Source organism: Ranitomeya imitator, chromosome 1, assembly GCF_032444005.1.
Source record: "Ranitomeya imitator isolate aRanImi1 chromosome 1, aRanImi1.pri, whole genome shotgun sequence".
NCBI lineage: Eukaryota > Metazoa > Chordata > Amphibia > Anura > Dendrobatidae > Ranitomeya > Ranitomeya imitator.
In genome coordinates this window covers 911,708,808-911,721,308 of record NC_091282.1, presented here as the reverse complement: position 1 = coordinate 911,721,308, position 12,501 = coordinate 911,708,808, and the positions used below count along the sequence as shown (strand labels likewise).

Genomic DNA, 12,501 nt, shown 5'->3' with positions numbered 1-12,501 from the left:
ATAAACTACGTGGGCTGTGTTATATACTGCGTTGGCTGTGTTATATGCTGTGTGGGCTGTGCTATAAACTACGTGGGCTGTGCTATATACTACGTGGGCTGTGTTATATACTGCGTGGGCTGTGCTATATACTACGTGGCTGTGCAATATACTACGTGGCTGTGCAATATACTACACCGCTGTGCTATATACTACGTGGCTGTGAAACATACTATGTGGCTGTGCTATATACTACGTGGCTGTGCAATATACTACATAGCTGTGCAATATACTACGTGGCTGTACTTTATACTACGTGGCTGTGCTATATACTACGTGGCTGTGTGATATACTACATAGCTGTGCTATATACTACGTGGCTGTGCTATATTCTACGTGGCTGTGCTATATACTGTGTGGGCTGTGTTATATGCTACGTGGGCTGTGAGACTCTTTCGCCCGCGGCCCTCAAAAATCTGGAGCCGGCCCTGGCTTCACTGATTGGTCGCGCCCGGCCGGCCGCGAACAATCAGCGACAGACGCAGTCCGGCCACGAATTGGCGTGGGATTTGTACCACGCTTCGCTAATTGGTCGTGCCTGGCTGGCCGAATCCTGTGTATTCATTGCATTATTCTGAAATCTTCATAAATAAACTACATACATATATTAGAATACCCAATGAGTTAGAATGGGGTCACCATCTAGTTATATCATAATGGTGGACACTATACCAGGATGGGTGACATTATATCAGAATGGAAACATTATGTCAGAATGGGGACATTATGCCAGGATGGGGATGCTATCCCATAATAGAGGATATTATACCAGAATTGGGACATTATACCAGAAGAGAGACATGATACCTGGATATTTATACCAGCATGAATGACATTACACCAGAATGGCAACTTTATGTCAGAACGGGGATATTATGCCAGGATGGAGAACATTATACCAGAACGAGGGAGACAGGATGGGTGAGATTATTACAAAAAGTAGCCAGGACAATAGTTAGAACATTTATTTTAAATTCATTAATATGCAAAAAATAATATTAGGTAAGAACTGTAACATTGTGATAAGCTGATTCAAGATCTAAACACAAAAGCTACGATTCTAGAAGAGGATTTATCAGCCAGTAATTGGCATGTGTGATCAGCAGACAGTACACCTTTAAGTCATAAAGTGTTTTTAATGATCAAAAACTAATCTCCCTTGGCCCCAGAACTGACCCAGACCTCACAGAAAGTAAATGTTCTCATGGGATAATGCAGCCTATTACACTGGATACAATAACACAATCCAATCTGACACTTCTACTCAGGTCACTACTCCGCATACATCTTGTGATTCAGGATATTATGCAACCAAACAGACTTCAAACATTTATCAAGCAATGAAATTTCCACTTCATAAGCTGAATAAAATACCAGATAAGCCTTTTGCTTTCCAGATGGAGCTGGAACTGGCCCAGTATGTACAATGACAACTGATTTCAATAGGACTGAAACACTATATCTCCAGGAATGCCTGTCACTAATGCACCGCGAGGCTGGGGACTATACCGTCCTCTATAACTGACCACTAACTTCCCCGACAGTTTCTTATGTTTATTCATACATTGGTTTTTAGCTAGGTGGTCTACACACCCAAAGTCTTACCCAATTTCAGGGGTTCTCCTGGCTTGCCTTCCTTCTCCTCCGACATGAAGTGATGTCATGTTAAGCCTGGACACCTGTATGGAAAAATTCTCCATTATTTGCTATCAGATAAAACAATGGAAAGTGTCCCTATTTCCAGAAGGTCCATACACAACATTCAGGCACTCATACCATAAATGGGTGGAACTTGACAGAATGAAGCCAGGAGATGCCTACATATTGAAATAAAGTAATTCCATCTTCATAATAGTTGACAGTGGCCCAGTGAAACCAGCACGGAAAATGTCTTATGAATCCCCATGGCAAACAGTACTTAATGAGAACATGTTACCAAAAGTGACCGGTCTTTGCTCTTATTTTATTTCTACTGCTCTGTATTTTTATTTAGTGCACCCAATTTGCTAATTTTTATGCTACTTTTTAATTGGAGGCATTTGCTAATATTATTATTATTATTACTACACCTACTACATATTGGAATAGGCTCTTGGAGATGGGAATACCCTTTAAGAGTCCCTGTAATCTGCACTTTTTTGTGCTTTTGTTCTACTAGGTATTCCTACAGAATGACTTGCATGTACTGTAAGTAAGATGTTCATGTTTTCCTGTCTGCAGTGCAAAATGAATTTTTTCGATTTTCATTTTTTTGATCTATTTTAATGGTTAGGAACACATGAGGACAAATAACTAAGGTGACTTTTAGATCTCTTTTGTAAAGTGCATCTGCAACACAAGATAATTGTGAATGATTGTTAAAAAAAGGATGAAATGATCTTTTATGCTGCATAAAAAATCATTACTCTCGGTAGTGCATCATCTTGTGTAAATAGGACTCTCACTGACGAGAACAATGGCAGCCAAGGCACAGTGAGTGGTCGTGTATAGATTGCTCAGTGCGCATCATTGACTTTTGGTCTGCCTGTTTAAACAGGTATTCTAATGACCGCCAAACGATAAAAGTTTGCCATTCGACAGTCTTATTCTGTTACTGTGATTTATGGTCGGTCTTTGTAAACGGACCTTTAATTGTCACACACATTCAGTAGAAGTGCTGGTTGTGTGTATTTATACATTTGGGAAGCGGGTCCTGTTGTAAGGTAAATGGTGGCCAAAGTCCAACCCTGGTTGGTTTACTATGTTCTTTTGGAGTGAAAGGGATAAGGTTTTTTCAAGAATCTATAAGTGATAATTAGTTTGTAAATTGTTTTTCAGCCCATACACCAGCTATAACCGAAGTATACTGCAACCATTGCCCGTAAGCTACCATGACCGGATGCCACCTGAAGGACATCTAGAGGAAGGGTACTTTTCAAATCAAGGATTCAATGTATACTTTCTTTATTACGTGTGAAGAATATGCCTCTACATGCTAAGTCATAGAGTACTGGCCACGTAGTCTCTCTCATGTATAGGTCACCCAGAGGGCCATGGATTCCATTATCATGCGTGGAATGGAGTATATTGTGCCAGAGTCTAAACGTACATTATAGTAATGTAGTAAATGCGCAAGCTATTAATAAACCAGGGTGAACTCTCTAGGAACTCGGTACGGACCGGAGTGCTGTCTGGCTGAAATCTATCCAGATATAAAAGCCTTGATTAGCATCTTCTCTTCCAGCCGTAGTGAAGATGAGACTTAATAAAGCAAAGTTGGTAAGTCTTTCACACAGGGACTAGCTTGTGTCACTGAGATCATGTATTCCTTAGTGACAGGGACACACAGCACCATATTGATTTCAGTGGTGTAACTGATAGGGACTCCTCAGCTTCACATCACATTCATAGGCATCACCCGCCAACCAGCTTATGGGATCCTGATAGAATCAGGCATCTCATCTGCGGACGCACACAGTATAGTAACTCTGTGATCTGCTAAGATACATAATACTGTATATATGTACTATATATATATATATACTGCAAATATAGCAACATCTTAGTTCAATTAGCTCTAGAGATTGTCATCTTCTGGCTGGAATAGATGGTTGGCATACAAAGGACTTTCACTCCAACACAATGAATTGCGCTGAAAACTTGCCAAAACTAGCTTATATTATTTTCCCACACCGCAAAATACATCACAGTGCAAAAAAATATATTCTGGGCCGTGTGATCTCTAACAAGTCATCACATATAGCGTCCCTCACTATCAGAGGCTACAAGTGCCCAGTACCTAAAAGCATAACTTGTAGGCCATACCATTCTTCATGGTGATGGCTACCACGCAGTCTGGCAGTGCCTGCTCTTCAATCTAGGGGCCATTTACATGTGGCTTTTCATGACTAAAGATAAAAATTTTCTACATATATCTAATATTATGTTTATCTGACCAGTGAAAGATCCTAAAATCCATGATTATGAAGCGGGTTCCTCAAAATATCCAGGTATAGATGGGACCACTTTTTCCTGTCTGATATTTTTGGATATAGTTGCCATTTTTGAAGGGCCTTTTACTTTGGATGATGATCTCTCAAATAATTAATTGACCATGATCCAAGTCATTGTTCCATGCCATCCATGGTTAGCGACTGAAAGATCAGTGATCATTCGCTTGTCTATAGTTAATGGTATTAAAAACATAAAGGGTTTTTTCTGAACGCTGGCCACAAAAGCCTCACGAATATTGCATTACGTGAATGTGCTCTGATTTACTGCTGATGCAGGCAGAAAAGGACCCTTTACAATATCCTAACCAGAAGAGCCAATCTGGGAAGATCGTTTTGGCCACCTAAAGGGTTTTCCATGACTTACACGGAAGGGTTCTTAAAATATGACTGCACTGACACCAGATCCTCCTTTATGAATTACATTTGTGGTGCTTTTGCTAATTACATCAGCCTAGATTCGTTAACATGACATACAACAGACCTATTAGCTTCCACGTAATTGATACATCACAAGAAAGCTAATGGCTCACGTATATCCTGAAGGTAGCTAGGGAGCTAGGGATATGGGCCAGCTGGTGAAGATGGTTGGAAAACCGGACAAGGAGAACTTGGCTATTTTACTCCTTAAGGTGATGTGAAGACGTGAAACTGCATCAGACGTTTCTGCATTAAAAACTTTTCTATTTTCAGGAAAAACACAATGTACATAACGTGCATCGTTTGATGAGTTTTTACTTCCATTTTCGTTGTGTTTTTACTTGCGCTTTTGATACATTCAGTAGAATGGGTGAAAAGCTCTATGAAAATAATGAATTGACAAGTCGCAGACTTGAAAAAGTACAGGGATAAAAAAGCAGAAAGTGCGTGAGATTTCAGAAATCTCACTCATTGTGGCGTATGTGTAAAACCCAGCATTTTTTCCGAACAAAAAAAAGCCCTAAGGGAATGTGTATTTTCCTGAAGTGTCTTGGTTTTTTGTGGCGGATCTGCCACTGTTTTTGTTCTCTATTTTCAAGTCTATGTAAGAATGAACATCACTTCTACTAACCTCTTGAAGGTCTCCAAACTCTGAAGTAGCTAAAAGAAGTGACATCAATTGGAATATGTGCACAGCAATGTCATTTTCACATTGCTGTGCATTATGTCAATTTTGCAACGCTTATGCTGTGATTTTTTAGGCAGATTTAGGGCTGATTCTGCCTGAAAAAAGATATTGTGTGCACAAACCCAACGGACCAAATATCATATGGAAAGTTATCAGGAAAGTTTTTTTCCAATAACATAAACTAAACCAGTGACGGGCAAGAATAACAATTTCCAGGATGCCGTCACTGCCTGCACTTCAGAACCACTGATACAGGTTTTTGACACCTATATGAAATATTACTCTCTATCTACATAAGGATTACAGACGTCCCGATCTGCCATTGACGTCCACAGTGTCACTGTGTATGCATGTAACAGCCGTAGTCTGATTTCTATTGTAGTTTTGCATCGTCATCGGAACAGAATTATTACCAGCAATCTATGAGACATTTACGCCATCAGATTACATTACTTTAATGACTCCAAAAGAAAGCATAGCTGCAATTCTCCATTAATGAAAGGTTATACAGCAGTGTTTTGTGAGGTTTTTGATGTCTGGGATATAAAAATATAGCTTCTTCCCACTCGATTATGACTGCGTATAGGGAATAGGGTACTGGCAGAGGCTGATAAAATGTACTTCATGTGTATATACAATAGATAAGTCATGGGGAAAACTGTAATAAATCTCTGGAGATAGGAATAAAGCATAGGACGATCATTTTAGACCACCATTCAATGCTATTTCTATAAATTATATCGGGCATCACTAGGTTTGAGTCTAATCTGATGGCATTTACCACTATTGTCACTTGTACATACTGAAATGGCCTGAAATCTGTCATGTGTATAGCGGTGAAACTGCTGAAGGACACTTCTATAACACTGGTGTGGAGCAACCACCTTGATCCAGTCTGATCGATGTGTGAACTTCTATGAATAAATCACTGGCTTACCTATTAAAGGGTATTTCAGCTGAAAACATATAGACTATCCATTACATAGGTGACATATGTTAGATAATTGGAAGTTTGACTACTAGGGCATCTGCAATTAAAACTTAGAAGGCCCCATGATGGGAAGTTTCTATTAATCAGCCACCTAGCAATTGTGGAAGGGCTAAAGGGTTGGATCCCTGCAAATATGAGATAGCTGTAGGTTTGACTACTTGGATCATCTGCAACTAAACTTAGAAGTCCCCACGGTGAGAAGTTTGCATGGGTCTACCACCTAGCTATATAGCGATTGTGAAAGGGCCAAAGGGTTGGACCCCTACAAATGTTAGATAGCTGTAGGTTTGACTACTTGGATCATCTGCAACTAAACTTAGAAGTCCCAACGATGAGAGATTTTGTATGCTCAGCCACCTAGGTATATAGCGATTGTGGAGGGGCCAAAGGGTTGGACCCCTGAAAAGGTTAGATAGATGTAGGTTTGACTACTTGGATCATTTGCAACTAAACTTAGAAGTCCCCATGGTGAGACGTTTGTATGGGTCAACCACCTAGCTATGTAGCGATTGTGGAGGGGCCAAAGGGTGGAGGGGCCAAAGGGTTGAACTGCTAACGTGTTAGATAGTTGGAAGTTGGACTACGGGACCCATCTCTAACTAAAACTAAGAAGTCCCCATGTTGAGAAATTTGCATAGATCAGTTGTCTAGTTATACAGCGATTGTGGATGGGCTGAAGGGTTGGACACCATTGATTGAACCTTTTCCACATATTAAATGGATGGATAATGAATGTTTTCTGCTGGAATACATCTACAATGAGACTTATACATTATAAAACTTGGGGTTGTTTGCAGCTTCTAAGAAAATGTGAGGCACATTGGAACTTTTTCTAGTTTATGGAACAGCTTTGACCTCCGAGAAATGTAGCACTAAGTGAACTCTGAGCTCAGGACTTGTATTACATGTGATCTGTGAGAAGCTGTTCTCTGCTTTTATATAGTCTCTGCGCACATATAATGAAGCCTTTTATTACCATAAGTCATCAGTCTTATGGTAGCTCGCACATGACCTATGTATGCCTCTTAAATGCCTTTTCTTCTAACCTATAGGATTCCTGTGTAGGTTGCCTGTGCATTAAAACGTGACCAATCTCTTTGAGCCATCTTTTAACCATTTCATCAGGAGGGGAAGGCAGCGTCTGTTGTTTTGCTGTGTTTGCTGGTGGAGCTATGTTGATCTTGTATTATTTTGATATTAAAAAAGCCTTACAGGGCATTAGAGCTAGGTAGCAGTGTATTGCACATGATCCCTAAAGCTGTATTACGCTGCACATGATCTTTAAGCACTCATGCTTTGAATGTCATTTAGAAGCTGCTCATGGTCTCTGGTTGCACTTGCTGTGCCAGGAGGAGGGTGCGTGGCTGGTGCTTTGTACTGACAGCCCGGCTGCACAGTGCCTACTGAGAGCTGTCACACGTCTATCAGTCATAATAAAGATAGCCCATGAATGCTGTCAACTTGATCAGCCCATGAGATAGTGAGTTATTTTACGTAAAAATACATCCAGAGTTGTCAACCTGTTTATTTCTTTTCATCTGGACAACTTTCCCAAACTCCTGCTCGCATTGGCAGTGCTCACTGTAAGATGGTAGTAACTACAATCACAAGGATCTGAACAAGCTCCTCCAGCTCAAGACTGCCAACCGTACATAAATTCCAGGACAGTCTGTAAAAATAGGGCACTTTTTTGCCCTGTCTGTACCATAATTTGAATGATATTTTTTTGAAAGCTGAAGAAGCTTATGCAGATTATTTTGACTGTAATCATCATTATTTTACAGTTTATAATGAACGCAGCTGATGTCTTCATCTCATAATTACGGGCTGTAGACATGGATCTCTTATAATCATAATGATTTATTATGGTTTTCCAATATGGCCTTAAAAAATATTGCCTGTCCATGAATTTTTGATAAGCCGTCCTGAAAAAAAAAAAAAAAAGTTACTTTGACAACCCTGCTTCACTTTCCAAAAAATTTAAAAATCGTCAAGTTTTATTTTTTTCACGAACATTGGAAAAAAATGCCCCCTATTGCGAAATGTCTGAGAACATGATGCATGTTAATATAAATATTGGTCCTGCGATGGGAACACAAATTTGACACATGAATAAGGTGCACTATATCACTCCACAAACTTTCATACCACTTTCTCTCGTAAGGAGCAGCCACGACTGAAACGTAGCAACCTGCCGTCCCCAAGATAGTAGTTGATTCCCATCTGTGGCTCTCCAGATGTTACAAACTTCCACTTCTGGCATACTGGCAAAACTTTCAAGTCGTTGCTGGGAATTGTAGTTTTGCAACATCTAAAGAGTCGAAGGATGGAGACAACTTTTTTCCAGGAATGGTTAAAAGGACCACTCTTACCTTGACGTTGGTATGGTGTCACCACAATCCTACAAGCTGCTGCGCTCCTCACATTCACTTGTATCTCCAAGTCGAGTGATGGAAGTAATAAGGGAATAGTAATGAAGCTGTGTAAAAGGTTTAGATCCTGTGGTTCATGGAAGTAGCTTCAGTAGAAGAGCAAGTAGGACCAGCTGCTACTGAGTTAGTAAGGGAAGCCCACCGATATCCTTACACTACTGTCCTGTCTGTGGCGGCCAGTGACTCGGACACTTGGGATACTAGGAGAAGGAGTAGTACAGCAGGGTGAGGACACACAGAAGGAGAAGCATTAGGGTGTATAGGAAAGACAGCACAACCCTGGGAAAGCTGCACACTACAGCTTTGCTATTGAGACTCCTGTGCTTTCACATTTAATAGTGACATGAGTCTGCCTCCCTTCACTATTCCCTCCCTTCTTGAGTTACATTGCTAGGAAGGAGTGGTCTGGGCAGGGCTGGGGGGTAGTGACATGTGCACAGCTCCTGGTTGTCTCTAGTGCTCATTTAATATTTAAAGGGATCTAGTTATAAAGCCTGTAGAGTCTCTGATGGGATCCCAGGCTTCCTTACTGCTTCCTCAGACTTTTTACTACAGCTAGAAGTTATATCAGTTCTGGATCAATGCTCCAAGTGTTTCTTCATCTCTTTCCTCCTCCCTTGACAATCTAGTATTTATTAACCATGAATTATTTAGTGTGGGTGCCGGGAGGGATGGAGGAGGTGGTGTTGGGGGGAGCCAAGAAGTTTCTCTGCTACCTGACATCGGTGTCACCTGTTTGTGAGGTCACAAAGCAAGGATGCAAGGTGACACGGTGCCAATGCTTCATGGTGCAGTGACTTATTGCTTCACTCCTTCCCTGTATATTTGCTTCTTCCTGATATTGGAGCAGATGGCACTTTTCAGTACACACCTCTATTTTATCTTTAGGGACTTAGGTGTCAAAATACTGAGCGGGTAGTGCCAACTGTTGGTGTTGCTAGGAGACAGTGTGTCTTTATGAAGTCACACGGTAAGGATACATGGGAAGGTAGTGAGTGCTGTTTACTAATAGATCACTTTGTGCTTACTTTTTATTTCAACATGACCATACAGCTATTATTAAACAATTAGGCAGACAATACTTTCTTAAAGAGGCTTTCCAATTTTATACAAAAATATCTATTGGCTGTATAAATAGCACGTTCTACAACTTTCAGTTCCTTTCCATTTTCAAGATTTTTTTGTTCTACGCAGCCCATTCTCCACATTGATCCATTGTGGTGAAGTGTCACACGGATACATTGTAATGAAGTATCACACAGACACACTCTAGCGAAGTACATCGTGGATACATCGTAGTGAAGTGCCACATGGATATATTGTAGTGAAGTGCCACATGGATACATTGTAGTGAAGTGCCACATGGATACATTGTAGTGAAGTGCCACACGGATACATTGTAGTGAAGTGCCACATGGATACATTGTAGTGAAGTGCCACACGGATACACTGTAGTGAAGTGCCACATGGATACATTGTAGTGAAGTGCCACATGGATACATTGTAGTGAAGTGCTGCACAGACATACTCTAGCGAAGTTCATCGTGGATACATTGTAGTGAAGTGCCACATGGATATATTGTAGTGAAGTGCCACATGGATACATTGTAGTGAAGTGCCACAAGGATATATTGTAGTGAAGTGCCACATGGATACATTGTAGTGAAGTGCCACATGGATACATTGTAGTGAAGTGCCACACGGATACATTGCAGTGAAGTGCCACATGTTTAAATTGTAGTGAAGTGCCACACAGACACACTCTAGTGAAGTTCATCGCGGATACATTGTAGTGAAGTGCCACATGGATACATTGTAGTGAAGTGCCACATGGATACATTGTAGTGAAGTGCCACACGGATACATTGTAGTGAAGTGCCACATGGATACATTGTAGTAAAGTGCCACATGGATACATTGTAGTGAAGTGCCACACGGATACATTGTAGTGAAGTGCCACATGGATACATTGTAGTGAAGTGCCACATAGATACATTGTAGTGAAGTGCCACATGTTTAAATTGTAGTAAAGTGCTGCACAGACACACTCTAGCGAAGTTCATCGCGGATACATTATAGTGAAGTGCCACATGGATACATTGTAGTGAAGTGCCACATGGATACATTGTAGTGAAGTGCCACAAGGATACATTGTAGTGAAGTGCCACACAAATACATTGTAGTGAAGTGCCACACGGATACATTGTAGTGAAGTGCCACATGGATACATTGTAGTGAAGTGCCACATGTTTAAATTGTAGTGAAGTGTCACAGGAATACACTGTAGTAAAGTGACACACTGATACATAGTAGTGATGTGCCACACAGATACACGGTAGTGCAGTGCCACATGGATACATTGTAGTGAAGTGCCCCACGCATACACTGTAGTGAAGTACCACACGAATACACTCTATTGAAGTTTCTCATGGATACATTGTGGTGAAGTGCCACACAGATACATTGTAGTGAAGTGCCACATGGATACATTGTAGTGAAGTGCCACGCAGATACACTGTAGTGAAGTGCCACACTGATACATTGTAGTGATGTGCCACACGGATACACGGTAGTGCAGAGCCACATGGATACATTGTAATGAATTGACATAGAAACAAAGAACTAAAGAGAGCAGCACTCACCCCAATTCTTCAGATGCGTAAATATCCTTTAATAAGCATGGCACAATGTTCCAGACTTGGTACAATACAGGCTACGGCATGAGAGGGAAGCGGTGCGGGAGGGTGCAGTGATGAGACAGACCGACAATTGTAATGAATTGCCCCACGCATACACTGTAGTGAAGTACCACACGAATACACTCTAGTGAAGTTCCTCACAGATACAATGTGGTGAACTGTCACACGGATACATGGTAGTGAAGTGCCACATGGATACATTGTAGTGAAGTGCAACATGGATACATTGTAGTGAAGTGCCACACAGATACATTGTAGTGAAGTGCCATACGGATACACTGTAGTGAATTGCCACACAAATACACTCTAGTGAAGTTCCCCAGGGATACATTGTGGTGAAGTGTCACAGATACATTGTAGTGAAGTGCCACATACATACATTGTAGTGAAGTGCCACATGGATACACTGTAGTGAAGTGCCACCTGTATACATTGTAGCAAAGTGCCACATGAATACATTGTAGTGAAGTGCCACACGGATACACTGTAGTGCAGTGCCCCACGGATACACTGTAGTGAAGTGCCACACAGAAACGTATTAAAATGCCACATGGATACACTGTAGTGAAGTGCCACACTCATACATTGTAGTGAAATGCCACACAGATACACTCTAGTGAAGTTCCTCACAAATAAATTGTAGTGGAGTGCCACAAAGATACACTGTAGTGAAGTGCCACACAGATACATTGTAGTGATGTGCCACATGGATACACTGTAGTGCAGTGCACATAGATATACTGTAGTAAAGTGCCACACAGGAACATTGTAGTGAAGTGCCACACGAATACACTCTACTGAAATTCCTCATGGATATATTGTAGTGAAATGCAAAATGGATACACTTCAATGAAGTTCCACATGGATACACTGTAGTGAAGTGCCATACTGATACACTGTAGTGCAGTGCCACATGGATACACTGTAGTGAAGTGCCACACAGAAACATTGTAGTGAAGTGCCACATGTAAACACAGTAGTGAAGTGCCACACGGATACATTGTAGTGAAGTGCCACATGGAAACACTGTAGTGAAGTGCCACATGTATACATTATAGTGAAGTGCCACATGGGTACACTCTATTGAAGTTCCTCATGGATACATTGTAGTGAAGTGCAAAACGGATACACTTCAGTGAAGTGCCACACAGATACACTGCAGGAAGTGTCACACGGATACACTGTAGTGATGTGCCACATGGATGCACTGTAGTGAAGTGCAAAACAGAAACATTGTAGTGAA

At 41.0% G+C, this 12,501-nt stretch overlaps 1 protein-coding gene across 3 annotated transcripts in view; it reads right to left on the bottom strand.

The window, feature by feature from the left end:
- The window catches only part of SLC4A4 (solute carrier family 4 member 4), a 368,399-nt gene extending 359,489 nt beyond the window's left edge, over window positions 1–8,910 (bottom strand). For all 3 annotated transcript variants that reach the window (XM_069743508.1, XM_069743505.1, XM_069743507.1), the window contains exons 1-2: window positions 8,500–8,910; window positions 1,645–1,718 (exon numbers count right to left, since the gene is read on the bottom strand). In XM_069743508.1, the coding sequence (XP_069599609.1) occupies window positions 1,645–1,703 (59 nt within the window). In that variant the 5' untranslated portion in view covers window positions 1,704–1,718; window positions 8,500–8,910. The remainder of the gene's footprint in view (window positions 1–1,644; window positions 1,719–8,499) is intronic.
- Window positions 8,911–12,501: the final 3,591 nt, after the last annotated feature.